At 44.8% G+C, this 27,949-nt stretch overlaps 3 protein-coding genes across 5 annotated transcripts in view; 1 reads left to right on the forward strand and 2 right to left on the reverse strand.

Annotated features, from left to right (window-relative positions):
- Window positions 1-21,399, reverse strand: part of LOC129821773 (dedicator of cytokinesis protein 10-like) — a 175,742-nt gene extending 154,343 nt beyond the window's left edge. For 2 of the 3 annotated variants that reach the window (XM_055879405.1, XM_055879404.1), the window contains exon 1: window positions 20,757-21,399. In XM_055879405.1, the coding sequence (XP_055735380.1) occupies window positions 20,757-20,864 (108 nt within the window). In that variant the 5' untranslated portion in view covers window positions 20,865-21,399. Of the gene's footprint in view, window positions 1-3,506; window positions 3,558-20,756 lie in introns of those variants that run through there. The other variant, XM_055879410.1, reaches the window with a different exon arrangement.
- The window catches only part of LOC129821774 (histone-lysine N-methyltransferase 2D-like), a 78,101-nt gene continuing 53,284 nt past the window's right edge, over window positions 3,133-27,949 (forward strand). The window contains exon 1 of the mRNA XM_055879411.1: window positions 3,133-3,596. The gene's annotated coding sequence lies outside the window, so the exon portion shown is untranslated. The remainder of the gene's footprint in view (window positions 3,597-27,949) is intronic.
- Window positions 22,114-27,728, reverse strand: LOC129821776 (uncharacterized). The gene is made up of 11 exons (XM_055879414.1): window positions 27,651-27,728; window positions 27,470-27,547; window positions 26,322-26,420; window positions 26,154-26,232; window positions 25,934-25,992; window positions 25,701-25,740; window positions 25,503-25,593; window positions 25,375-25,417; window positions 25,168-25,203; window positions 23,348-23,415; window positions 22,114-22,506 (listed from the first exon to the last, which is right to left on the reverse strand). Exons 1-11 carry the CDS (start codon window positions 27,678-27,680, stop codon window positions 22,353-22,355), a joined length of 777 nt encoding a protein of 258 aa, XP_055735389.1. The 5' UTR covers window positions 27,681-27,728; the 3' UTR covers window positions 22,114-22,352.

Below are 27,949 nucleotides of genomic sequence, written 5' to 3' on the forward strand. Positions count from 1 at the left end.
TGCCAATCCTGTTGGCACTGTCGACGCTGCCCTGCCTGCCATCACTCTGCCACACCAGCAGCATGTGGCTCAGCAAAGGCTGGCATCGGAGAGACTGGCACGCACACACACACACAGGGTCACTGGTTGGGGTCTTGGCTACAGGGGCTGTAAGCGAGGTCTGTTGACTTTGTCCAATCAGCAAAGTCTGCTTTAGCCCCTGCCCAAACAGAACACTTCCCCTCCCTGCAGAGTCTTTATACTGTGTGATTCTGCAGGGAGGTATAACCAACAACCTGTGTGTGCTCTGTGCTAGTGCTGAGCTACTAGTGTATTCAGTATGCATAGAGCAGGGGGGTGTACAGTAATGGCAGCAGCAGCAACAGCAGCATACTCCGACCTCCTACTGCACTCAGGAATGCAGTCCCTCCCGAAGCCCTAAGAGCTCTGGAGAGAGAGCTCTCTCATCAACATCTGCATCCCAAATGCACCCTATTCCCTACATAGTGCACCTTCAACCAGAGCCCTATGGGCAGATCTCAAAGTAGTGGTGCCCTGGTCAAAAGTAGTGCACTATATAGGGATCCATTTAGGATACAACCAAAGCGGAACAATCCTATTCTTGGAGTCTGATATGGATACCCCCCCATTCCCCAGAAACCTCTTTAGATTGTGGTATCGTTTGGAGTCCGGGTGTTTGCAAAACCGGTATGGGCGGTAGAGGGGATGTGTGTGCGTCAGTCAGTGAGAGAGGATTGTGTGAATCTCTCTGTGTGTGCATGCGTGGATGTGTGTCCGTGCGTGGATGTGCTCTAGACAGGGTGGATAGAGTTTTGTCCAGGCAGGCAGGCAGACAGACAGGGGTGAAAGCTAAGCTTTAACGAAGCATAGCCTGGTCAGCAGTGGCTGAATGGCGCGAGCCCAGAGCCTCTAAACACACTCCATACAGACTATTGTAAAACTCCACCGGCACAACGCAATGCAGCCCAAGCGATCCCTCTTCTCTCTCGCTCTCAATCACCCTTTACCTCTCTCTCTCTGCATCTCAGTCAAAACAGCCATGGCCAAGGACATTTCACCCCCCCCCCCCAGCCCTTTCCACTCTTTACCCATTGGGTTTAATGGTCTGCCATCAGAGAGTTAATCCCCTAAAGCTGACACACACAGCGTCGAGCGGGGATTACAACGCCTAGCTAGGAGATATTGAGAGGTACACACACACACACACACACACACACACACACACACACACACACACACACACACACAAACAGAGACACCTGGGGTGTTTCTCAAAATGCATACTACCGTGCTCCAAGCACGCAAATTGGAGCACGGAAGAGTCGGAATATGATTCCAAATCAAAGTTTGCGAAACGGAGCATGGAGGGCACTTCTCGAATGCGTACTCCGTTTACACATATTGTAGCGACCCGCACAGACAGCGGTGTGTTATGTGGTAGGCTATTAGTGGTTTGTGTTGTACTTACCAGTGTTCGCGGGGTCCGACATGCCAATCAACCTGCTATCTGCCAATCACGGGGATGCCTGGAATGTTCTGATGCCGGGCATCCTGGTGTTTGGCGGAGTGGCGTGGAGGGGGGGGGTTGGGCAGGGGGATGGAGAATTGGAAGTTAAGACCAGGTTTAGCCATTGTTCTTTCTCTTACGTCTGGCCTTCACAAGAGAAGGTCACGGTTGGCTTGTGGGGTATCTTTCTTTTATTTGGCGTGGGCTACGGCCAAACAGTAGCCTGTGTAAAGTTGGGTTGATAAACCGTCAATTCGTAAACTCAAATCTATGTCTGGACAATTGTTCCTTTATGATCTAGTCAGGTCATTACAATATTTTGAAGCATGCATCGACGCAAGCTTCAACGGAAAGTATGCGAAGAAATATGACGCAACCACGTAAAAAATGACGCAACATTTCTTGAAATCAATGGCGGCTAATATCTGAGCTAAAGTGAGAGAAAATACACTGACTTCGGAATGAAATGTTTCCTATTCACATCTTATATGTTTCCTGACTGCAATATTTTATCTTGATACGTTAATAAATACATGCTGTGATAATTTTGGCATGTTTACCTACCTACGTACCGTATATCGCAAGCCCATAATAAGTCAATAGGGCTAACTGGCTAGCTACTAGTACTGTTAGCTAGCCAGATACCCATGAATAATTGTTAGCTAGCTATCCATGAAGAAGTTACATCTACAGTTAATTGCATTATATTAGTTTTAGGTCATGTTTGCCTGTTAAACTATCTGGTTAGCTACATTATTACGATTCACATTTAGCTAGCTGATAGTTATGAAGTAAAACGGTTACTTTGTGTATATATTGTTTAATCTCTATTGCCATTGTTGTCCTGGCTGGAAGCCAACTAGTTAAACAGGCAAAAACAGTTCAGTGAATAGTTAAGTCCATAGTATGTCAATATGGCTAATTGGCTAGCTAGAAGAATTGGTAGCTACCTTGCATAACATTTTAGGTAATTTTTGCCTGTTTAACTAGTTGCCTAACTAGATTATTACAATTGTACATATCTAGCTGATAATTACGAAGAAATCTGTGTGCTTTGTGTATATCTTGTTTTGTCTATTGTTGCCATTGTCCTTGTCTGGAGGACGGTTCAGTGAATGGGGAGATGAAGTGTGAGGTAATACAGTAAGGGGAGTGTATTGATGTATTGTTTTATGCGTTCTCCACTCCTCGTAGTCCTCACAAGTACGTACTCAAGAGAACGTGGTCGGAGAACGCACTCGGAGCATGAGAGTGTGGAGCACCGTTGTATGCATATTGAGAAACACCCCTAGACACACACACAGCTGAGATCACTGTGCATGGCACCAGCCCCCCCCCCCCCCCCCCCAGTGAGATCACACAGAGTTCAAACACTGGGGTGATTCAGCCATGAAAAGAAAAAAGGAAAACACTGTCACTTCTGAGTTCTGACAAGCTCCAGTTCTCTCTGCTGCCCCTTCTTTTCTCTCTTTCCCACAATGAGGCATTCAGGGGGAGAGACACATCCCCGTCGTACATGGTTCCAAACATGTCAGAGTGAGTCTGCGGTTCAGTCATAACACAAGTCAAAGACCCATTCACTTCCCATAATCCCCATCTCTATTCTTTTCAATGGTGTACAAAAACGGTTCACAGTGACAGAAGCAAAAGCCACCCGCTCGAGGAGTCCTATAGAGGTTTCAGGGTCTGAAATGCTCAGAACGACTTTTGCACTGGTACCGTATTCACACTATAGGGCCGACCCGACCCACATCTTTATTTCAAGCGCGGTTCAAGCAACTATGGTGGATGTGTTCCTAGGCCAGGCCAGTACAGCTCAGCTTGACTCAGCACTGTTTGGCTATGTAGTGTGAAAAGGGTCAAAGGGATAATGTTTATTCAGTACCCATCATGGAGTGTAATCACACCTCGAGTTTTACCTGACCCCGTGACCTGTCCAGGAGAAATCTATGAGCTCTAGTTTTAACCCTATCCAGGTTACTGTACTGTATTGTTTCACCTTTTTGAGGAGGTCAATATTTGGAGGGTGCATCATCCGTCTCGGAGTAGCAGTCTGTAGGAGGGGGAAACGTGGGAAAAGAAACTGAGTGTAAGTAACCTTTTTTTTTAAAAATGTAACATTGTGCTTTGGCAATGTATCAATAGGTCATTCCATTAATGCACATTCATATTGCTATTGACTGAGCACACAGACCGTGCAAGCTCAGTCCCCTTGCCTCACGCTTCATTCGAAAGGACGGAATCGGCGAAATTCACACTTCACTCTCTGTGACACAGATCGACATCCTGTTGATGTGAGATGGGACCTGTGCATGCACCCACTTTGACACTCTACAGTACGTCAGCCGTATAGCACGCGAACCAACAACCTACTCGTCAGGCCAAGGTTATATTTAGCCGGCGTCCCAAATGGCACCCTATTCCCTATATAGTGTGTCACTTTTAGAAACAGTGGAACCATGTACGGCATAGAGTGTGTGTCACAAAAGCAGTGCACTAAATATGGAACAGGGGGTCATTTGGGATGCAGCCTTTAAGTGGATGTGCAGAGAAAAAAGACCTGTAAGTGCCAGTGCAGAGCCTTGCCCCTTGACTGAAGGTAAGGACAAGACATCAGGGTGATGTTCATTAGGCAACAAATGAAAGAAAATTGGACTGAATCAGGAGGGGGGAATAAGTGAACGTGTCGAATGAGAAACACTTGTTTTTGTTTTCTGCTGCAAATGTTTTGTTATGGTGTGCACCAATGAATACGACCCATGCTGGAATGGGATGGTAGAATGGTTGTGATATTAATGGCATCGGTTTTTACAGTCCCAGTGAGCCTGTAAAGCATTGTAGGTAATGGTCTGGTTTCTCCCTCACAGAGCTGGGACACAGCTGCTCTATCTACTACTGCGCAAACAGACAGACAGGCAGACATGTATGTGGGAAGGTAGGTAGACAGGCAGGCCATCACCACACGTACATCTAGAGCAGATAGATCTGCATGGACCACCACCACACATAGACCTAGAGCAGATAGATCTGCATGGACCACCACCACACATAGTTCTAGAGCAGATAGATCTGCATGGACCACCACCACACATAGTCCTAGAGCAGATAGATCTGCATGGACCACCACCACACATAGACCTAGAGCAGATAGATCTGCATGGACCACCACCACACATAGACCTAGAGCAGATAGATCTGCATGGACCACCACCACACATAGTCCTAGAGCAGACAGATCTGCATGGACCACCACCACACATGGTCCTAGAGCAGACAGATCTGCATGGACCACCACCACACATAGTCCTAGAGCAGATAGATCTGCATGGACCACCAGCACACATAGTCCTAGAGCAGACAGATCTGCAAGGACCATCACCACACATAGTCCTAGAGCAGATAGATCTGCATGGACCACCAGCACACATAGTCCTAGAGCAGACAGATCTGCAAGGACCATCACTGCCAGTAGAGACAGACACAGATCGAAGAGCCTTTTGGGTCATAATAATCCATTGGTCAGTTCTACATGGTGCCAGGCAGACGGACAGTGGTCACTCCCCTAATTGCTTTGGGTGGGATTGAATCCCTCTCATGCTGTTGGTCTGGTTTATAAGCTTGTTTGGGTTCCCCTCTCCAAAAACACAGCTTATGTAAGGAAATGGCAGTGCTGGCATGCAATATGCAGCAACACGCCTCATTCATATTGCAAAGCAATCTGGGAGTAAGGGGAACAGCTACTCTCCCCCATGTGTTACGATCTAGTAGTTCTACAGATGCTAGCTTTAATTGTCAGAGTGCTTGATTTGTCAGACTCGGATGGCAGGAATTCGGGAAACAAATGCCTGCTGTGCTGCTGGGCCTCGGAGTAGAGGGCACTGAAGCTTGGCCGTCAATGTGCAGGCATACAGAGAGGCAGACACACACACACACACACACACACACACACACACACACACACACACACACTAGAGAGAAGGGTGTGGTGTATCAGGATGAGCCAGAAGCATGGTCCAGTATATAATGTTGATGGCCCAGGGAGATTAGAGAGAGAGACACAGTCACACACTTACACAGTCACATAGTATCAGATGGGAACAGGGTTGGCACTAGTGTAGGTGACACGGCTCTGTGACACACACGTCCTGTGGTTAAACAGCAGTGTGCATGTGTGTGTCTCTCTGTGCATGTATGTGTGTGTGTGTGTGACAGCGCTGTCATCAAATAGTTAAACTTACTGACTGCTAAAACATGACTTCCTGCTATACAGACAAAGGCCAGGCACACAGACACACCAGCAGCATACCAAATGGCACCTTATCCCCTATAATAGTGCTCTACTTTTGACTATGGCCCATGGTGCTCTGCTCAAATGAAGTGCACTATGTAGGGACCAGGGTGCCATTGGGACAGAGCCACACCATTTAACGAACCCAGAGGACCAGTGAAATACCTCAACAAACAGGCACATGATGATTTAGCTGCCTAGAGAACAACGATTGACAAGTCAGACATTTTCAGGAAACTATATCCAGGATTGTAAACGACCAACGGCATCCATCTGATCTCGTCGAGACACACATGCATACTCACGAACAACATCAGACAAAAGGACGGACAGACAGGGACTTGCGCACACACACGGGGACAGTGTGTGTTTGGAGGGGGATAATTAAGTATCTGTGAGCAGTATGAGGGTGAGGACATGCTCCTCAGTGAGGGGAGCACTGACTGACTGACTCATTCTCTCACTCGCTCACACACTCGCACAAGCCTCAGATAACTTGTGACCCAATATCCCCCCCCCCCCCCACAAGTAGGTCTAATCAGAGACGTGTGACTGCCATCTTATCCCAGCCCTACTGACAACATCACATACGATCCATTCCTCTAAGAGACAGAGGCAGATAGAGAGAAAGGAGTGCCTTAAACTCAAAACAATATCTTCTATGGCTTCTATTCTGGGCTTTCATGCTTAGTGCTCTTGGGGAGCCCCTAGGTACAGATCTAGGATCAGTTTCCCCTACCCCAATCCTAACCTTAACCATTAGTTGCCCCGAGACGCTGACCCAAGATCAGCGTCTCGGGGCAACTTCACCCTACACCGCAGTCTACCGGACACACAAAGACAAGTCGACCATCTCCTCTATGGCCAGAGCTTATCTGATCACCACGAGAGTGAGAGAAAGAGAGAACAATAAAATAATCGAGGAGAAAACAACAAGGAAAAGTATCTTGTTACGATTACAATTACTGACAAGATTCATTTCAACATGCGTCTCTTGATCAGACAGCGTGAGAGAGCCAAAGTTGAACCAGATGTCCTGTAGCTAGGCCGTGTAGCTGTAGGGCGGAGGAGAGATATGAGAGGAGTCAAAGTGATACAAACATTTCCTTAGTTACATTCCATCATAATTAAGCCCTCTCGGTAGCTCTCACAGCATTGACTGTGCAGGGTCTGTGTCCCAAATGGCAATTACACCATGCCTGAGGATTGGTGAGAACCAGACTCTAACCGTCAGACCAAAAGCTCTGGGCCCTGGTCAAAAGTAGTGTAGTATATACGGAAAGAGGTGCCATTTGGGACGCACACAGACACAAAGTAATGACCAGGCAAGCTTCCATTTTTCCCTTCATTGGTTATAAATGGGCCCCAGACAGTGAGACCGAGTCTGGTTCACACCGATCCTCAAACACAGTCTAAACGCAAACTCTTAAGCTCCTTATGCATGTGCAGTGTTAAGGTGCTCCATCATTGCCATGGCAGACCTGGGATTCGAGCCCACGCCACAACGTACTCCGGGAAGCTAGCGTGCTAACCACTAGCCTCCCAAATCCATGGTTGTGGTGGGCCAGGGGCGGCACTATTACACGTTTCTACTGAGGAAGGCAGTAACGATGCTTACTTAGCCATCCGCTACACACGCATTTAGGTGTGTAGCTTTATACACTATCAAAACAGTAGGTGTTCCCACTACTTCATAAACAACCCCAAGTGGCATTCGTGTAAAGAAAACTGCTCCGGGATGAAGTTTCCCCTGGTTGCAGATCTAGCTTCTCCCCCAAACCTAACCTTATCCATTTAGTGGGGAAAATGCTAAACTGACCCAAAATCAGCGTCTAGGGGCAACTTCACCATATACACCCAGACATTTGGGACAGAGACCGAACAACACACAGGTGATGACTACAGGGCAAACGGACAAAGTGTAACCAGTCAGGCAAGTCCTCATGCCCTGACGTGGAGTGATGATGCGTCACGGAGAGGGAGCTGAGCTGGGATGACAGCAGCTCGCTTCCAACCACCACCCATTGAGCCGCTCTGGTTGACACACATTCTTAGTTCTTAAATGGCACCCTATTCCTTAGATAGGGCACTGGTCAAAAGCAGTGTACTATGGGAATCCTTTAGGTCCTGGTCAAAAGTAGTGCACTACATTAGGGAATAGGGTGGCATTTAAGACATATCCGTCGCTCTGCGACTCAAACAGAGATATAGATGTATACAGGGACCCACGGCATAGAAGTAGCAGTACCACAACATCACCATCTAGCCTGTCTGAGCCCTCTGGAACTCAGTCTGACGTGACTCATGACCGTGGGACATGGGGTGAACTGACGGTCACTGCTCTGTCTGCCTGTGTGTCTGATGACTGTTATTCCTCTGCCTGTCTGTCTCAGTCAGATGCACTGCGGTATAGAATTAAGCAATACGGCACGGGGGGGTGTGGTATATGGAAAATATACGACGGCTAAGGGATGTTCTTAGCCGTGGTATATTGTCCATATACCACAAACCCCCTTGGTGCCATATGGCTATTATACACTGGCTACCAACGTAATTAGAGCAATAAAAATACATGTTTTGTCATACCCGTGGTATACGGTCTGATATACCATGGCTCTCAGCCAATCAGCATTCAGGGCTTGAACCACCCAGTTTATAATGGTTCAAAACTTTCGATTCTTGCCACCAGAGACATTGATGGAGAGCTTACTGCGAGTGTGAGTGTGTGTGTGTTACTCCCATATGAGGGTACATTTAGAGGGTTTAGCAGGAGAAACCCGCAGCACCTCATCATCTCAATAACACACTAAAGAGCACTGCCTCTCTCCACCCCTCCCTTACATACTAATCCTCTTCTCCCACTCACCATAATTACACTGCGAGTGTAGGGAATTTCTCTGCTCTCTTCGTCCCAAATGGCACCCTATTCCCTATTTAGGGCACTACTTTTGACCAGGGCCCATAGGGAATAGGGTGCCATTCTGGACAAAGTACATGTTTAACACCAACATTCTCTATTGCATGTACAGTATTTCTCCTGTCACTTTTTTCAATCTAACATTAGATTTCATGCTATCGTGGGTATATTTTATCCTATAGGCATTTTCGGGTCAAAATCAAATCAAACTTTATTTGTCACGTGTAGACCTTACCGTGAAACACTTTAAGAAAATATTTAACAAATAAAACGAAAGTAAAGAATAATAAAAAGTAACACAATAACAAACATTATGTACAAAATAAGTACAAAAATAAAAGTTACAAACAACGCTAAAAAACGAACAAAAGAGCACGATTGGTTACGGGCATGTAAAAGGTCAGCCATCCTCTTCCGCGCCATCTTACATTCGACACTGTTTCTACTGTCTACTGTGTTATAGAGTGCAGCAGTGAAGGAGGATAAGCCCCAGCGGAGAGAGAGGAGAGAGGAGAGTGTGTGTTTTTTTGGTTCTACTATCCTTGTGGGGACCAGAAGTCCTCAAAAGGATAGTTAAACAAGGAAAATTCTGACAAGTGGGGACACTTCGCTCCACAAGGAAAACTGCTATTTTAGGTTTAGGATTAGGGTTAGAATAAGGGTTAGACGTTTGGGTTATAAGGAGAATAGGATTTTGACTGGGAATCGATTAAATAGTAAAACAAACATGTGTGTGGTGTGAAAGAGGAGAAGAGAACCTTTCAGAGTCCTATTGGTCGAGGTTTGGGAGAGGGTCAGCGAGAGAAAGAGGGCAGGAGAAGGAGAGGAAGAGAACAGTCTGCATACAGATGTTGTGGGAGAGCAGGGGCATTCCTCTCGTCAACCCCCTCCTCCCACTGCGAGAGAGAGAACAACCCCCCACTGAGCCCTTTTCATCAGGGGACACAGGGGGAGAAGGGAGGAGAGGAAAGGAAAGGAGTGGAGAGGAGAAGAGAATAAGAAAGTAGTGGAGAGGAGAGAAGGGAGGAGAGGAGAAAAGAACAGAGGAAATGGAGGGGGGGGGGGTCCTCGACATCTGCACATCCTGCCATAGCCCCTCCTCCTTCTGCCCTTTCCCATCTCTGCTCCCAAGGCATGCAGTGAGAGAGGCTAAGAGAGTGACAGACAGAGAGAGAGAGCGAGAAAGAACGATGTAGAGCGAGATGAAAGGAGAGAGGGACACAGTCACACCAGTCCTGACAATGTCCATGGGACAAAAACAGACTAAAGGGCATGGAAACCAGAAGAGCCGGAAGAAAAAGGAAAATCATTTTCGACCTTTTTAAGGTTTATGTGGCCTTTCCGTATATACAGATGTAGGATCTTAATTTGAGCCAGTATGCTACAGCAGGAAAATGATCCTGCGGCATCAATATGTGGATTATAATTCATTGGCATTTTTGAAGGAGTTGCTAGATTTTCCGTAAGCCTCAAATACACTACAAGTTTAAGATGTCCTGCCTTGCAGGAAAGTACTACTGCAACAGGGTGATCAAATTAAGTTCCTACATCTGTACTATGGCTACTTGGAAGATGCAGCCCGTCAGTCCATCCAAGTCTTGGCCTGCCCATTCCCATACAGCCCTGCCAGATCAGGAAGCAAGCCAGGATCGGAAGCCACACGGGGAGAGGGTGTGTACGCTCCCAAGTGGGAGCAGGAGGGCAGCAGAGATTCCGTGTCTGATTCCCAAATGACACCCTACTCTCTATATAGTGCACTACTTTCGACCCAGAGGCCTACGTGGTAGCTCTGTATAGTCTCTGGTCAAAAGTAGTGCATTATATCATGATACTGGGATGTCTTTTGAGATTTGGCATTTGGTCTGGCATGGCACTGTGCCCGGGCATCCTCTAGGAATCGCCTGGGCATAGGGCAGGTTGAACACAGCAGGTAGGCTTGGCCTCTAGATGACAGACAGCTGTCACCTAGTTACCGTTTACAGATCGTGATGACGGAGGAGGACTCAGTCCAAACGATGACAATCTGGTACTAGCACGCATGCACACACACACACACACACACACATTATGTCCGCCCTCCCGGGAACACACGAACACCCACTCCCCTCACATTCATATTAGGCCCCACAGAGAGATTGACCTGCCTCTCTTGCCTGCAGAGGATGTTGTGTGCATTTTACCAGGCACTCAAACCAACACACACAAAACATCTTTCTGTCAGCCTGAGCTAACCCAGAGGAACGACCAATGTGCTGGAGCTGTGCAGTCCGCAGGACAGGACTGAGAAACACAACAGAGAGGAAAAATAGAGGGGAACGCCAACGTGAGACAGGCAGCGCCAATGAAGAGAGAGAGAGAGAGCGATGAAAAGGTGCCAAGAGGGGAAGAGAGAGAGAGAGAGCGATGAAAAGGTGCCAAGAGGGGAAGAGAGAGAGAGAGAGAGAGCGATGAAAAGGTGCCAAGAGGGGAAGAGAGAGAGAGAGAGAGAGCGATGAAAAGGTGCCAAGAGGGGAAGAGAGAGAGAGAGAGAGAGCGATGAAAAGGTGCCAAGAGGGGAAGAGAGAGAGAGAGAGAGAGCGATGAAAAGGTGCCAAGAGGGGAAGAGAGAGAGAGAGAGAGAGCGATGAAAAGGTGCCAAGAGGGGAAGAGAGAGAGCGATGAAAAGGTGCCAAGAGGGGAAGAGAGAGAGCGATGAAAAGGTGCCAAGAGGGGAAGAGAGAGAGCGATGAAAAGGTGCCAAGAGGGGAAGAGAGAGAGCGATGAAAAGGTGCCAAGAGGGGAAGAGAGAGAGCGATGAAAAGGTGCCAAGAGGGGAAGAGAGAGAGCGATGAAAAGGTGCCAAGAGGGGAAGAGAGAGAGCGATGAAAAGGTGCCAAGAGGGGAAGAGAGAGAGCGATGAAAAGGTGCCAAGAGGGGAAGAGAGAGAGAGAGAGCGATGAAAAGGTGCCAAGAGGGGAAGAGAGAGACAGAGCGATGAAAAGGTGCCAAGAGGGGAAGAGAGAGACAGAGCGATGAAAAGGTGCCAAGAGGGGAAGAGAGAGACAGAGCGATGAAAAGGTGCCAAGAGGGGAAGAGAGAGACAGAGCGATGAAAAGGTGCCAAGAGGGGAAGAGAGAGACAGAGCGATGAAAAGGTGCCAAGAGGGGAAGAGAGAGACAGAGCGATGAAAAGGTGCCAAGAGGGGAAGAGAGAGACAGAGCGATGAAAAGGTGCCAAGAGGGGAAGAGAGAGACAGAGCGATGAAAAGGTGCCAAGAGGGGAAGAGAGAGACAGAGCGATGAAAAGGTGCCAAGAGGGGAAGAGAGAGACAGAGCGATGAAAAGGTGCCAAGAGGGGAAGAGAGAGACAGAGCGATGAAAAGGTGCCAAGAGGGGAAGAGAGAGACAGAGCGATGAAAAGGTGCCAAGAGGGGAAGAGAGAGACAGAGCGATGAAAAGGTGCCAAGAGGGGAAGAGAGAGACAGAGCGATGAAAAGGTGCCAAGAGGGGAAGAGAGAGACAGAGCGATGAAAAGGTGCCAAGAGGGGAAGAGAGAGACAGAGCGATGAAAAGGTGCCAAGAGGGGAAGAGAGAGACAGAGCGATGAAAAGGTGCCAAGAGGGGAAGAGAGAGACAGAGCGATGAAAAGGTGCCAAGAGGGGAAGAGAGAGAGAGCGATGAAAAGGAGCCAAGAGGGGAAGAGAGAGAGAGCGATGAAAAGGTGCCAAGAGGGGAAGAGAGAGAGAGCGATGAAAAGGTGCCAAGAGGGGAAGAGAGAGAGAGCGATGAAAAGGTGCCAAGAGGGGAAGAGAGAGAGAGCGATGAAAAGGTGCCAAGAGGGGAAGAGAGAGAGAGCGATGAAAAGGTGCCAAGAGGGGAAGAGGGAGAGAGCGATGAAAAGGTGCCAAGAGGGGAAGAGAGAGAGAGCGATGAAAAGGTGCCAAGAGGGGAAGAGAGAGAGAGCGATGAAAAGGTGCCAAGAGGGGAAGAGAGAGAGAGCGATGAAAAGGTGCCAAGAGGGGAAGAGAGAGAGAGCGATGAAAAGGTGCCAAGAGGGGAAGAGAGAGAGAGCGATGAAAAGGTGCCAAGAGGGGAAGAGAGAGAGAGCGATGAAAAGGTGCCAAGAGGGGAAGAGAGAGAGAGCGATGAAAAGGTGCCAAGAGGGGAAGAGAGAGAGAGCGATGAAAAGGTGCCAAGAGGGGAAGAGAGAGAGCGCAATGAAGAGCGAGAGAGCGATGAAGAGCGAGAGAGACGAAGAGAGCGAGAGAAAGAGATGAGACAGAGGGTGGTTCCATGTCATTTCAGCAAAGCCATGACACCCACCATCTCAGATTGATCTGAAATCCTTTTTTTTTTTTTGTAACTTGTTTTTTTTACCCCTTTTTCTCCCCAATTTCATGGTATCCAATTGGTAGTTACAGTCTTGTCTCATCGCTGCAACTCCCGAAGGTCGAGAGCCGTGCGTCCTCCAAAACACAACCCAACCAAGCTGCACTGCTTCTTGACACAATGCACACTTAACCCGGAAGCCAGCCGCACCAATATGTCAGAGGAAACACCCGTACACCTGGCGACTGTGTCAGAGTGCAATGCGCCCGGCCACCCACAGGAGTCACTAGTGGACGATGGGACAAGGACATCCCTGCCGGCCAAACCCTCCCCTAACCCGGACGACGCTGGGCCAATTGTGCGCTGCACCATGGGTCTCCTGGTCGCGACCGGCTACGACACATCCTGGACTCTAACCCAGAATCTCTAGTGGCACTGCGCCACTCGGGAGGCCACTGAAATTATTTCTGTAGTTAGAGATAGATAAGATTAGCATTCCTTCAACATTATTTTGTTGAAATATAATTTGATCCCTGAGAAATTAAGCTAATCGATTGCACCCAAATTGGCATTTTTTTAATTTATAGGAATCATAGAATATTCAATAAATATAGTACTAACATTCAATATGGAACAAACATTTCTCTAACAATAAGGAATCCAAAGAAATTGTCAAAAGCCCCTCATGGAGGACGGGCTCATTGTAATGGCTGGAATGGAATGTATGGAACGGTATCAAATACGTCAAACATATGGGAACCCCGTTTGACTCCATGACCACCATAACAATGAGCCCATCCTCCTATAGCTCCTCCCACCAGCCTCCACTGGAGTATACAGTATAAGTTCTATATGTCTGACAAGTAGTATGGAGCTGTGGCTTGGAGTATTGTTTCTTCATCCTATGTTATGTCTTCTCAGTGAATTTGGTGATGGTTTTTAACATCTGTTCAGAGAAATTAGTCATTGAAGTTGCTAGGTTTATGTACCATTCTACATCCTGATTTTACCAGGTTCTGACCACTAGAGGGTGCTGTTTCTACTATTAGGGGATATTTATTTGAAAGAATTCCACTCCCCTCAATGGTAAATGGACAGTTCACCCAAATTACATATTGGTTTCCTTATCCTGTAAGCAGTTTAGGGACAACCTATGCTTGGCTTTGTTTACCTGGCCACTGTTTAAAATGCTAACTTTTTAGCATGTTTAAAATATATATATATATTTAACTAGGCAAATCAGTTAAGAACAAATTCTTATTTTCAATGACAGCCTAGGAACTGCCTTGTTCAGGGGCAGAACAACAGATTTTTTATCTCGTCAGCTCGGGGGTTTCAATCTAGTAACCTTTTGGTTACGAGTCCAACGCTCTAACCACTAGGCTACCTGCCACCCCATGTGTAGCACAAATCCAATGCAAGTGAATGGTACCTATTTGAAACAGTGGAAAACAAAGCCAACACATGGATTGCTGTCATATCATGCCCATAGAATGCTTACAGAGTAAGGAAACCATCTTTCACTCTAATATTGAGGGGGATTCTTAAAAAATACAATACAAAATCGCCTGGAACAGCACCATCTAGTGGTCAGAACCTGGTCATATCAGGATGTAAATTGAGACATAAACCTAACAACTTCAATGACTAATTTCTCTGAACAGGGGATACTACTTGTCAGACACAGAACCAGTTTTCCATCTTTCTCAGAGATCAAATTATATTTCAACAATGATGCGGGAATGCCAATCTCATCTGTTTCTAACAGAAACAATTTCAGAACAATCTGAGATGGCGGGTATCAAAATCCTAATTCTTGTGCTTTTTGAGGTAGAAGATCTGGAAGAGAGAGAGAGAGAGAGAGGGGATAAAAGGAAAGTGTCTCACCTTTATTACAGCTGTCCCTCAGATGCCTGGTAAAGTATATCCCTTCATACTCAACTCCACAGTGCTTTTTACTCTCTTGGTCTATACAACATCTGTCTCTCTCGACACCTATACGTTTACAGTGCACGCAGACTCAAACAACCACTCCGGCAGCGGCTTTTCCTTTACGTATTCAACTATTTGATGTCGATTGACAGGAGAGATGGTGCTGACCCTTTAAAAAATTCATTTTTAAAATGTTTTTATTTTTAACCTTTATTTAACTAGGCAAGTCAGTTAAGATCACATTCTTATTTTCAATGACGGCCTAGGAACAGTGGGTTAACTGCCTGTTCAAGGGCAGAACGACAGATTGTACCTTGTCAGCTCGGGGATTTGAACTTGCAACCTTTCGGTTACTAGTCCAACGCTCTAACCACTAGGCTACCCTGCCGCTACCCTGAGCCCTGACCCCACCTAGATAATGTTTTTGTACTTTTGTGTTGTTATTTAGAACAAACTGATATTACACAATCCATCATCATGCATTGCTAGAAAACGGATCAGATTAACCGTCTCGCTCTCAGAGTGTAGAGAGAGCGAGAGAGACGAAACTAGCCTGTCAGACGGCTCAAAGAGAAAGACTTCAACATTGTGTGCCTTGCCATCTTCGTGGACAAGATTAAGAGCTCTTGACATTGTAGTTCATATTCCTGTCTATCTGATATCAAGCGAGAGGCAGGAAAATGTCACATTTAATGACAAATAATAGAAGTGTTTGACTGTTATTATAGTATGCCAACGCCATTGTGTTATCAGCAACACATTCGATCTTCCGCTATGTTGTAAGGGCGCTTGAAGTACACGAGAGGCCGGCTGTCCTAATCAAATCAAAGTATATTGGTCGCGTACACCGTTTAGCAGATGTTAGAGCAGGTGCAGCAAAATGTGTGTGTTACTGGCTACTACCGGCTTCTAGGTTACAGGGTTCGGGTCGATTAGAATTGAAGACAGTCAATCCAGGAAGTGATTTGAATTTCAAATGCAAAAATGGCTTGATTGAGAAGTCCCTTGGAAATGTTATGGAATTTCAGTTTACTTCCTAAAACTGACTTAAATTCCAATGGACACTAAACCTGGCTGGGCGGTTCCCTCCATAGAATTACATTGAGGTCCTATATGTTCCCCTCCCCCATATAAATATAACATAGATAATATTTCTATGCCTTCTCTCCCCCCGCCTGTACTCAGGGCTGATGAGACAGTGAAGCTGATCAGCCTCAGGAGGCACAGGACCCAGCAGGCCCTATGGGGAAAGATGGAGGGTGACTCTGACCTTTATCTTGGTTCATCTGTAGGGAAACTAGTCACTAGGGATGTGCATCTTTACCTTTCAAGACAATTCGATATGTATCTAGATACATAGGCTCTGATATGATACAGGAACAATACGTTTTAGTTTGGAACGTAGTTTGAAGCGATCCGGTGCGATTAGAGAACGAATCAGTACCATTTGGTTCAATGCACTCACATTTGTTGCATAAACACATTTATTTTCCATTCTAAATTTAAATCTGCTGCTGATATAGCTAATGAGTTGGGTCTCTTTGGGCTGGATCTGTTTTAGCTGATGTGTGTGTGTGTGTGTGTGTGTAAATTATGTATGTCTATGGGGTATACTATGTAGGCACCTAATCTGAGCCATAAGGGAGACTAAGAATCTATCACCCCACTACCACTATCAGATTAGGGGGGACAAAGTAGCCTAAACCCCCCCTCCCCCACTTTGGTTCTGAAATCAACATCACCCACTAATTAACTTCTCATGTTTGCAGACTGTGTTTAATGCATGCTTGTAATGCATCAATATTTATTGTTTACAACTCAACCATCTAGTTTGCTGACGACATAACAGTGGTAGGCCCGATTACCAACAACGAAAATACAGCCTAAAGCAGGGATCATCAACTAGATTCAGCCACGGGTTATTTTTTTCTTTAGCGGGTGGTCAGGGGTCCGAAACATAATTGCAAATAATTTGTAGACTGCAAATTGACCGCAAGAAGCCCAAACAGATATAATATTTAACTAAAACATAATCATTTCAAAAACTGCTGACATTTGTATATGATCACATATATATACTGTGTCTCTATTGAGTTGGAGAGCTGATATGCTTGTGTTTTTACAGTCTTATGTCCAACAATTAAATATAAATTCACACGCGGGCCAAAGTTGTAGAACCCTGGTCTACAGGGAGGAAGTGAGAGCTCTGGTCTACAGGGAGGAAGTGAGAGCCCTGGTCTACAGGGAGGAAGTGAGAGCCCTGGTCTACAGGGAGGAAGTGAGAGCCCTGGTCTACAGGGAGGAAGTGAGAGCCCTGGTCTACAGGGAGGAAGTGAGAGCCCTGGTCTACAGGGAGGAAGTGAGAGCCCTGGTCTACAGGGAGGAAGTGAGAGCCCTGGTCTACAGGGAGGAAGTGAGAGCCCGGGGGGAATGGTGGTAGGAAACTAACCTCTCCCTTTCCGTCAACAAAACAAAGGAGCTGATCGTGGACTACAGGAGACAGCAGAGAGCACGGCCCCATCCCCATCGACGGGGCCGCAGTGGAGAGGGTCAAAAGATTCAAGTTCCTCCACATGCAGATCACTGAGGACCTGAAATGATCCCTTCACGCCGACAGAGGGGTGAAGAAAGCGCAACAGCGCCTCTTCAACCTCAGGAGGCTGAAGAAATGTTTTGTATCACCGCCTGGTACAGCAACTGCACAGCCCGCAAACGCAGGGGTCTCCAGTGTGGTGCGGTCAGCCCAACACATCACCGGGGGCACATTGCCTGCCCTCCATGACATCTACAACACCCGGTGTCACAGGAAGGCCACGAAGATCATCAAGGACGTCAGCCACACGAGCTAAGGCCTGTTCCTTCTAGAAGGCGGAGACAGTACAGGTGCATCAAAAGCTGGGACCGAGACTGAAAAGCAGCTTTTAAATCGCCAGGCCATTAGTGTTTTAAAAAGTCATTACTAGCCGGCCTCCGCCCGATACCCTGCCCTGAAATACAGACAACACACCTGTTCTATTGATATACTGTCTATACATACACAGTACCAGTCAAAAGTTTGGACACACCTAGGCATTCAAGGGTTGTTCTTTATTTTGAATATTTTCTACATTGTAGAATAATAGTGAAGACATCAACACTACGAAATAACACATACGGAATCATATAGTAACCCAAAAAAGTGGTAAACAAATCAAAATATATTTTCTATTTGAGATTCTTCAAAGTAGTCACTCTTTGCCTTGATGACAGCTTTGCACACTCTTGGCATTCAACCAGTTTAATGAGGTGGTCATAATTGAAATATATTTTCTATTTGAGATTCTTCAAAGTAGTCACTCTTTGCCTTGATGACAGCTTTGCATACTCTTGGCATTCAACCAGCTTAATGAGGTAGTCATAGGAAATATGCATTTCAATTAACAGGTGTACCTTGCTACAAGTGAATGTGTGAGCGAGCGGTTTGCTGATGTGAACAGAGTGCCCCGTGGTGGGGATATGGTATGGGCAGGCATAAGCTACGGACAACGAACACAATTGCATTTTATCGATGGCAATTTGAACGCACAGAGATACCATTAATGAGATCCTGAGACCCATGGTCGTGCCATTCATCCACCACCCTCACCTCATGTATCAGCATGATAATACACGGACCCGTGTTGCAAGGATCTGTACACAATTCCTGGAAGCTGAAAATGTCCCAGTTCCTCCATGGCATGAATACTCAGACATGACACCCATCAAGCATGTTTGGGATGCTCTGGATGGATGTGTGTTCCAGTTCCCGACAATATCCAGCAACTTTAGCACAGCCATTGAAGAGGAGTGGGACAACATTCCACAGGCCACAACCAACAAGCCTGACTAACTCTATGCGAAGGAGATGTGTCGCTCTCCATGAAGCAACTGGTGGTCACACAAGATACTGGCTGGTTTTCTGATCCATGCCCGAGACTTTTTTTTCAAAGGAATCTGTGTCCTGTAAACACAGATCACGTTGCTAGCAGTCACTTACAAACAGCATAATCACTTTGTTCATTGTATATTCCTTCTCGCAACTACACGCTCCCCTCCTCTCACCTTTTCCCTTTGCTTGTGGACTGTGACCAGGCAAAAAAATTATTTCCAAGCCAAACCTTCATGCCATAACCACTATCCGCTACACACAGCCTACATTGTTGTCACCATATTTACTAATGTCATAGTCAACATAGCTACTAGAACTAACTCGTTAGCAAACAATCATGTAGTCATGCAGTACAGTAAGCAGTTACACCGGCCGGCCGCGTTGGCAATAACTTAATAAAACCAAAAGCTTGCCTTAACTTGGAAGAGTTCCAGTGTTGGATAGCCATGGCCAACTAGCTAACATAGCATCCCTCTCTGTTTGAGCTGGTTGTTTGATTAGGCTAAACTAGCTTGCTGCGTTCGCTAGCTAAGTAAAGTGCAAGTGAAAAAATTACAACAAAATATAGCTCTCTCTCTCTCGCTTCTCCTTCATATTTGAAGAAAATAATTTGTTCAAAACTGTTAAACGATATTCTCTTTGAGTCAACTATTCACCACATTTTATGCACTGCAGTGCTAGCTAGCTGTAGCTTATGCTTTCAGTACTAGATTCGTTCTCTGTTCCTTTGATTGGGTGGACAACATGTCAGTTCATGCTGCAAGAGCTCTATTAGGTTGGAGGACGTCCTCCGGAAGTTGTCATAATAATTACTGTGTAAGTCTATGTAAGGGGTGACTACCATGAGCCTCCTACGTTTTGTATTGAAGTCAATGTACCCAGAAGAGGACAGAAAATAGCTGTCCTTTGGCTACACCATTAGCCTACCCCAGAGTGTGCTGTTGAGGCTACTGTTGACATGCATTGCAAAACTGTGTGTTCTAATACATTTTGGGGTGAAATATTAATATATTTAGTAGTTTTAGAGTAGTTTATAAAACTTTTTTAATATTTCACTATTTTTATGATATTCACTGAGGAGGATGGTCCTCCCCTTCCTACTCTGAGGAGCCTCCACTGGTAGGTACAACACACACATCTTCCAGAGCCAATTTATCTTAATTAAATGCCAATCCATCCTGAAATTTGTGAATGGGTGTGGTAAAATAAGTTACGTTGTCTCACCCCATCGCACCGCTGTTTTTTTTTCTTTACACACACACACACACAACTGGGCTGATGTTACTACTGCATACGTCATTCAGCATCCTCGGCTAGAGGCAGGAGGGCATTTCCCGCGGAAAGCCCAAGACTAGGCTACAACCAGGTCCGTTATTTATTTATTTTAACGAGGCAGCATGGAAAATACCGAAAATCACTAGAGAATACGCAGCTACTTCGATTTGAGCAGCAAATCTCGATACCTTTAAAACCTTGAGGTGGTCAACGTTATTAAGTGATAAGCATTCACAAACCTCGACCCATGTCCTCAAATGCAACATTGTAGCCCATTTAAGGAAATCCTTTACATGAATGCAACATTGTCTCTTGCAGCATCAAGACAAACTTCCCTTCGCCGCAAACATGCAGGCATATCACAGTTGATATCACAATTCAAACGTACCAGCTGTGTTCATTAAACCCAAATCGCGTCAACACAATTCTGAACGTCAGGATCAGGCTGCAATGGTGCTGCTCGCATCTCCAACAGTCAATTCACAATCAATGGGTGGCTCTAGGCTATATAGCGTCATTGTAGGGCACAGGGGGAACCCTACACATCGAGCTCTATAATATAGGCCTACTCAGCATTACTGAAGAAGGTGCAGTCGTAACCTTTGTTTTTCCCATCGACTCACCGTCATTGCCGAATGTCTGACAGCATTGGATGCCGTCTGCCTTATCTCCGCCGCACTCCCGGGCTTGAGCAGGTTCTTCGTGAATCTCCGGGTTGATTCTGCTGCCATTTCAGAACGGTCAACACTATTCCTCTGGTTCAAGCGCCGCTGTTCAACGCGTTCGTCTATTGTAAATCCACTGTATACGCCAGCGACGACTCTGCTCGCCTGCTGGTCTCGCTGCTGCGCCTACTAGGCTACTAGTACTACACAGCAGCCCTGCTTGCGTAGGCAACAGATGCCTATTCAGCGAGGTTCTACTAATGCCCGTGCGCTACAGAGTCAAAGGAAGCGGAACTAATGGCCAATCTCCTCCAAGGCAAGCCCCCTGCCCAACGAGACCACATGCGGCCAACCCTGGTCTGCAAGAAGCATTTTTAAACTATTAACAAAGGATGGGCTTTCCCAAACAGTACGCCTCAACCCCACTATTGATGAGGATTATCTGTTGCCGAATGCAAGTCTACGAAATGTTCAAATTGGTCATGAAGCACAATTCTAAAAGGCCTGCAATGACAGTGACCATTATGTCTACAATTTGGCCTCTGCCACAGGTCTCGACCAGACCAAGGAGCGAAATCTAAGAGAATAACCGCCAGAATGGCATTAACTCATCAGCAGTCTACGCAGGACCATAGTTGGAGGGGAGGGAGAGGAAGGGAGGAAAAATGGTAACACAGCGACCTATTGTGGTGGAATAGGCTAGTGCTAGTCAGTCATTGTTTTTTCTTCTTCAAAAGGCAGCATTATCACAACAGGCTACACAACGCCTGTAGCATGGTTGCAACATTGTTGGGCACTATACTGTATATCCACATTGAATTACAAGCCATCATCAGATATGATCAATATGCCTTTCTGGTATTTTTTTGCATTGAACTATTACCAATAGCAAGCCCTACTTTGCATTAATGATAATGTTAGCTGGCTATCAGTAAGGAAATAGGAATGACAAAATGTCATTAGGCCTACAAATTTGACAATTCCAAATCATGACCTATGTCCTTGTGAAAACACGATGCCAATATGATCACGGCTATCCAATGGACATCTATTCGTCCACTCGTCCTTCTGCGCAAAGCATTCAAGTGAACCATCTACGGCTATTAAAATATCCAGATGTTTTAGTTTCTTGGGCAGCTCAGGTCCCTAAAGAGAGCCTGGGTTGCAAAGTGGGGACAAATCTACCTTCACGTGGGGGTTTCCCGTCGCCAAAAGAGACCTAGATAATAGACTTCATCATTGTCCTATCATTTGTCTTTGGTAAATGATGGGATATGGTGGCTTCCATGGAGGTCTTGGCAGGTAAGCCCCATGGAGTTGTATCTTACCTAATGGCAACAGCAGAAATCTGCATACAAAGACATTTTTAAACAGTTGGATGATATCTAATGAGACCTACCATATAAATTACATAAAACACGTGTTCAATTTAGCTTGGTTGATTTTAAAGAAGACTTCTTGATGGAATAAGGCATCTGGATTTATTTATTGTACTCTGCCTCACCCCGTGTCCTGAGAATAATTGCACCAAATGTACAATAGTATGCATTGCCTTCATCTCTTGAATAGTGCTTTGAAAGCTTTCAGAACTTTGCAGGTCTTCAAGAAGGGCTTGTTGGTCTTGGTTGTTTTCGGGCGCTTGGGAATGTTCTTGATCAGGAACCCAGGTATTCCTATTTTCAGCTTCTTTGAGGTTAGTTGAACAATCCTAGAAAGAAATCACAGGTCTTAGTGCCCAAAATGTCCCTAACAGGGTAGATCTTGACTAATGCCACGTTCACGTGCCATAATAGTTATCGAAAATGCCGAGTTCAAACTAGGAAGTTTCACTTGAACGACCCTCTAAATCGGAATTACAAGTGGGAAACTGAGAAAAGTTTTTGCCGAGTTGTGACGTTTCACCACTGACCTTTTCCCGTTTCATCCAAAAGATGACAGCAAATCCGTTTTTGACAACTACAACCTTGTCAATATGGATAATTAGGTGACATTTGCCATTTGATAAAGTAGCTAGTTTGGCCATATTGTCAATGTTAAGGATGCTAGCTAACGTAATTATGAGCAACGTCAGTTAGTTTATCAAGCTAGCTAAAACCATATTGTTTGGATAATTATTCCAACCAAAAAGCACATGAATGAAACAGTCGTATTTCCTAGAAAGGAGCACGTGAGCGTGGCATAAGCACTCAACTGACCACAAAAAGGGGTTGTGGTTGTAGCTTTTAGTGTCATAGAATGTAAATGACGTTTTAGGGTTAAGGATGGGATGAAATTCCTTTCTATAGGATCAATTCAGATGTACACTCATCAATAATCAATTTTTCTTTCATTTTTTTAAAGGAGACCGATCTCCTGCTGTAGTAGGAAGTAGAGGCTAGGGAGACAGGTATGTGGATGAAGACAGAGAGGAAGAACACGGACAGACACCGAGTAGTGACTCGAACCCCCCGAAACTGTGGCAGCATGCATGGTCCTGAGTCGAGTTTTAGTACTCGACATGCCTCAGACACTAATCTATTTCAATAGAATTCATTGACTGTTGGACTCACCTCTGGCGGAGTAGCGCTGTCTCATTCTTCTCCATGGCCAGAGCATGCTCGGTAGCAGAGGCTTTCAGCTAAAGACATTAAATGAATTACAGTACTATTTGAAAGTATGTAATCCCCTTGTTCAATTACAGATTATTTTAGTATTTACCATAAAATCTTAATATAATCAGAATCAGTATTTTTGATCTGACAACAGGTTTATATTTAACTATATGTTGGTGTAGAAGAAATCATGCGTGTAGTAGAGTTTTTTGTTTTTAAAGGAATTAGTGCAGGTGCAAAAATAAGTGAACCCCAAGTTGCATTGGTTAAATCAGTAGGTATGTAGAATAAGGTGGTAAAAAATTGGGTACCAAATGAACCAATAAAAGGAGAGATCGTTAGGACAGAGTTTGGGCGGGACTATGATAATAGAGATAAGAAACCTGCTCAGTGTGGTGTTACCCATCCAGGTGAATACAAAGCACACCATGCCAAGAGGAAAGGAGATTTAAGAGGACGTCAGGACGAGGGTAGTGAGAGCACATCAGTCTGGGAGAAGGCTATAAAACCATCTTAAAAAGATTTGAGCTCAGTCCACTGTGAGGCAAATCATTTACAAATGGAGAGCATTTAACATGACAGCAACTTGGCCTGGAAGTGGACGCCCTTCCAAAATATCCCCAAGAGCCACAAAACAATAATAAATCAGGTAAAAGCAAACCCAAACATAACATGCAGAGATTTGCAGACCTCCCTTTTTGCATCTAAAGTAACTGTGCATGCTTCAACAATAAGAAGAACACTGAATCCAAATGCCATTCATGGGGGGGTTGCTAGGAAGACGCCTCTGCTGTCAGAAAATAACCAAACTGCCCATCTTAACTTTGCCAGAGACCACCTGTACAAACCTGAATGTTTCTGGAAGTCCATTCTCTGGACCAATTAATAAAAATAAAAAAACTTGACCTTTTTGGTCACAATCAACACCGCTATGTTTGGGGAAAACCCAACACTGCCTACCACCAAAACAACTTTATCCCAACAGTCAAGCATGGTGGTGGGAATATTAAGATCTGGGGCTGCTTTTCCTCCTCTGGATCTGGATGAGTCCACATCATTAAGGGAACCATGGATTCTGAGTTTTACCAGGAGATTCTTCAACAGAACGTCAGGCCATCAGTCAACGAGCTAAAGCTGGGATGAAAATGGTGCTTCCAACAAGACAACGACCCAAAGCATTCAAGCATATCTACCAAAGAATGGCTCACGAGAAGGAAGATTTGTGTTTTGGATTGGCCAAGTCAAAGTCCTGACCTAAATCCAATCGAGATTCTGTGGCAGGACCTGAAGCAGACAGTTCATGCCAGATACCCCTCAAACCTCACTCAATTGGCTGAGTTCTGTAAGGAGGAGTGGGCAAAAATCCCTCAAAACAGATGTCAGAAACTGATTACTGGCTATAGGAGACGTTTACTCCAAGTTATCGCTGCTAATGGAGGTGCCACAAGCTATTGACTGAAGGAGTTCATATATTTTTGCACACATCAAATCTGAGTTTCTGTTAAATAAACCTCTTTTGTTAAATAAACAATGAAAATATATCATTTTTTTGGTTTCTGTCACTTACTTGGAATGTTTATATTACAAATTGGGGTTTAGATAAGAATTTTATATGTTATTTTATAGCAAAATAATGAGCAGCCCTGTAGGGTTCACATACATTCAAGCAGCACTGTATATCTTAGTGTACAGCAAGACACAGAGTAACTATCAAAACGTAGCTAATAACACCTTAGTGCAACTACAGTAGCTAACTTTAAAGTGAATGATCTCCTTACAGATATGGTCTGGATTTTGTCTTGTAGCGTGTCAATCTGAGGAGAAAACAAGAATTGCATTAGAAATGTGTGCAAAGACATTCTATCACGTAACCCAATACGAGTGTTGATACTGGGCTTTATGGTTTTGTTTAAGTACTTTGTAGTTTAGCTTACTATTGAGCGGTTATGGATCAGTATTTGGCAGGCTGTCTTAGGCTTACTTACATGTTGCTTTTCCTCATGTTTGCCTTGAATCAGGGCATTGGTCCTGAGAAAAGACAAACGCCAAAGTACATGTCATGTGAATGAGAGCAAATCCTAATATGATCAAACTAATATCAAAATCCACTTACAGCTCGTTTAGAGTCTGTCTATACATCTTCTCAGTGCTGTGGAGTTCTTGATGTAGAGCGGCATTCTTCTCTTCAAGCTGACAATTTGTGTCTGTTGCAAAGTGAACAGACATACATGTAAAGTAAAGAAAATATCAATACAGAATAAAGTGATTCTGGCTGGTGGGACATATGTTGTGTGTTTGTAACATAGCCTACCCTGAAGACCCCTGTTCACCTCCTCCAGTGTGGTTTTGATCTGTAGAAGATTCTGCATTTTTAAGTGCTAGAGCCAGCAAACTACTGATCCATTGTAAAATATATAGTATTTACAGTTTTGGGGTAAACTGAAAAGAGGGTCCTTTCTGTAATCACACCCATTCTTTTCATCTACTTATTTCAGTAACTGAACCAAATGTCTCCTGGCTTACACAGACTATACATTAACTTACTAAGGTTGAATCCTTCATCACAATGACCTCGATCTCAATGTTTTCCTCACTCTTGATATCTGTATCAAAGGTGATTATTTGATCAACAAATCAATGCACATTTAGTTGTCGATAAACCTGTATGCTTCTACCCTCGAACAATCCTGACAAGTAAGCTTAGTAGGTCGATAAACAGTTTACAAACTTTTTATATGCTGATCAAACTGTGTGATTTACTCACCGGTAGATTGGGTGTTGGTGGCACTAGGGATCCTGGCATCCCCACCGTGATGCTCTTTAAGTGGTTCCATCAGTCCCCACTGTTGGGAGCCATAACATAAAACCCATTAAGATAGCTCTTTATCATCATACCAAACGAGTGAGTTTGATTGAGCAGTAATGGACTTACAACAGCTTTCAGTTTCTGTATGTGTTCAAAACGCTCCTGGAGCTGTAGATGAAATGCCTCCATTTCTCCAGCTCTGATGTCCCATTGTTTCTTCATATTCTTGGGATAAAAGAGATGGGCTCAATGTGAACTGTGTGATAAACGTCTGACCATGACAATTAAACTAATTGATAAATAGACTATACTTTGACCGTGAGTTAATAGTTCAAATACATTTTCAGATGTTATTTGACTTTGCACCTATAGAACTCCATACATTTCCAGTAACTAAACATTAGTCAATGTCAGTCTATTAGACATGATGACACATTGGTCATACACTGTAGGGCCCCGTGTGGCTCAGTTGGTAGAGCATGGCGCTTGCAACGCCAGGTTTGTGGGTTCGATTCCCACGAGGGGCCAGTACAAAAAAAAAAATAATAATAATAATAATAAAAAAAGTATGAATGTATGTACTTGTAAGTCGCTCTGGATAAGAGCGTCTGCTAAATGACTTAAATGTAAATGTAGAGGGCAGGGAAACTAGTTAAAGGGGTTTAGGAATAAGAGTTGTCGTGGAAAATTGCAAGATGATGTTATAATGCTTGTAAGATGTTATTACGCTTGTATTACATTATAATAGTTGTTACATTCGACAGAATAGAGTAGTGTGTGTTCCACTGATGGGCATCTATGAGATAGCACTGACAGAGAAGATTTACGATGTCTTTGGGTAATGAAGCCTAAAGAGCATTCCAGATAGTAAAGGTAATGTTTTCGTGCTATACCGTACCAGGGTGAGACGGATTCCAGTTTGGAGTTGGAGGGGGCCAGACACTGGTCTTTACAATGAGAACGGTTGACACAGCAGTAACTGTCTGCTATATTTTATAGATATCTTTCATACAAATCTTAACCTTTGTGAACTGTTCCTAAGATCTGTGGTTCGTCATGTAAGTTGAGAGGGGTGTATCTTGGCTATAAAAGATCTTTGTATTTTTCTGTAGTCACTCTCAATGGTTTATTATAGATAGTGATTTGTTGAAAGTCAAAGGTTAAAGCTTATTAAAGATGTAGTTTAAGTATAACTCTGACTGGTGTGTAGTTTGTAACTCTCATCATTTGGAAAGGTAAGAAAGATGCCACCACAGAGTTCTCTGACTGCTTACCTCCAGCTCCTGATTATCCTCCTGAGAGGACTGCAGGCATGCCCGCAACCTTTTCACTGGCGCGTCATAGTCCTTCAACTAAAACCAACCAGATTTAGAACAGAAGTTACAATGATCATGGAAAAGTATATGTTATTAAAGTCCAGAATGTCCCAGGTCTTACTTAGCTTCTGAAACGTACCAGTATCTCCATTTCAGACAATTGAATCATTATATCACATTTCTTTTTCGATAGCTGGGCGAGTTTCACGTTTAGCTGTGTCTCAGTCACTGGAGATACAGAGGGGAATATGAAATTAGTCTTGGTTCAGGCATGACTAAGGAGCTAAATCTACTGTATAAAATGTAAGTACAAAAGCTTGCTTCTCCTTATCTGAGCTACTTATTGAAAGGTAGGACAACTCACATAGACGTATCCTGCTTTTGATCTATAAGAAACAGAGACAAGGCAATGAGAACAACGTTCAAACATGGACTACA

The sequence above is a fragment of the Salvelinus fontinalis genome, chromosome 24, assembly GCF_029448725.1.
Source record: "Salvelinus fontinalis isolate EN_2023a chromosome 24, ASM2944872v1, whole genome shotgun sequence".
Taxonomy (NCBI): domain Eukaryota; kingdom Metazoa; phylum Chordata; class Actinopteri; order Salmoniformes; family Salmonidae; genus Salvelinus; species Salvelinus fontinalis.

Coding starts and splice junctions, on each gene's coding strand:
- LOC129821776 (XM_055879414.1), bottom strand. CDS start 27,680: ATGATTCAATTGTCTGAAATGGAGATACTG. Junction 25,594..25,700: donor GGTGAACAGGGGTCTTCAGG/GTAGGCTATGTT, acceptor ACTTTGCAACAG/ACACAAATTGTCAGCTTGAA. Junction 22,507..23,347: donor ACAGCGCTACTCCGCCAGAG/GTGAGTCCAACA, acceptor ATTTCTTTCTAG/GATTGTTCAACTAACCTCAA.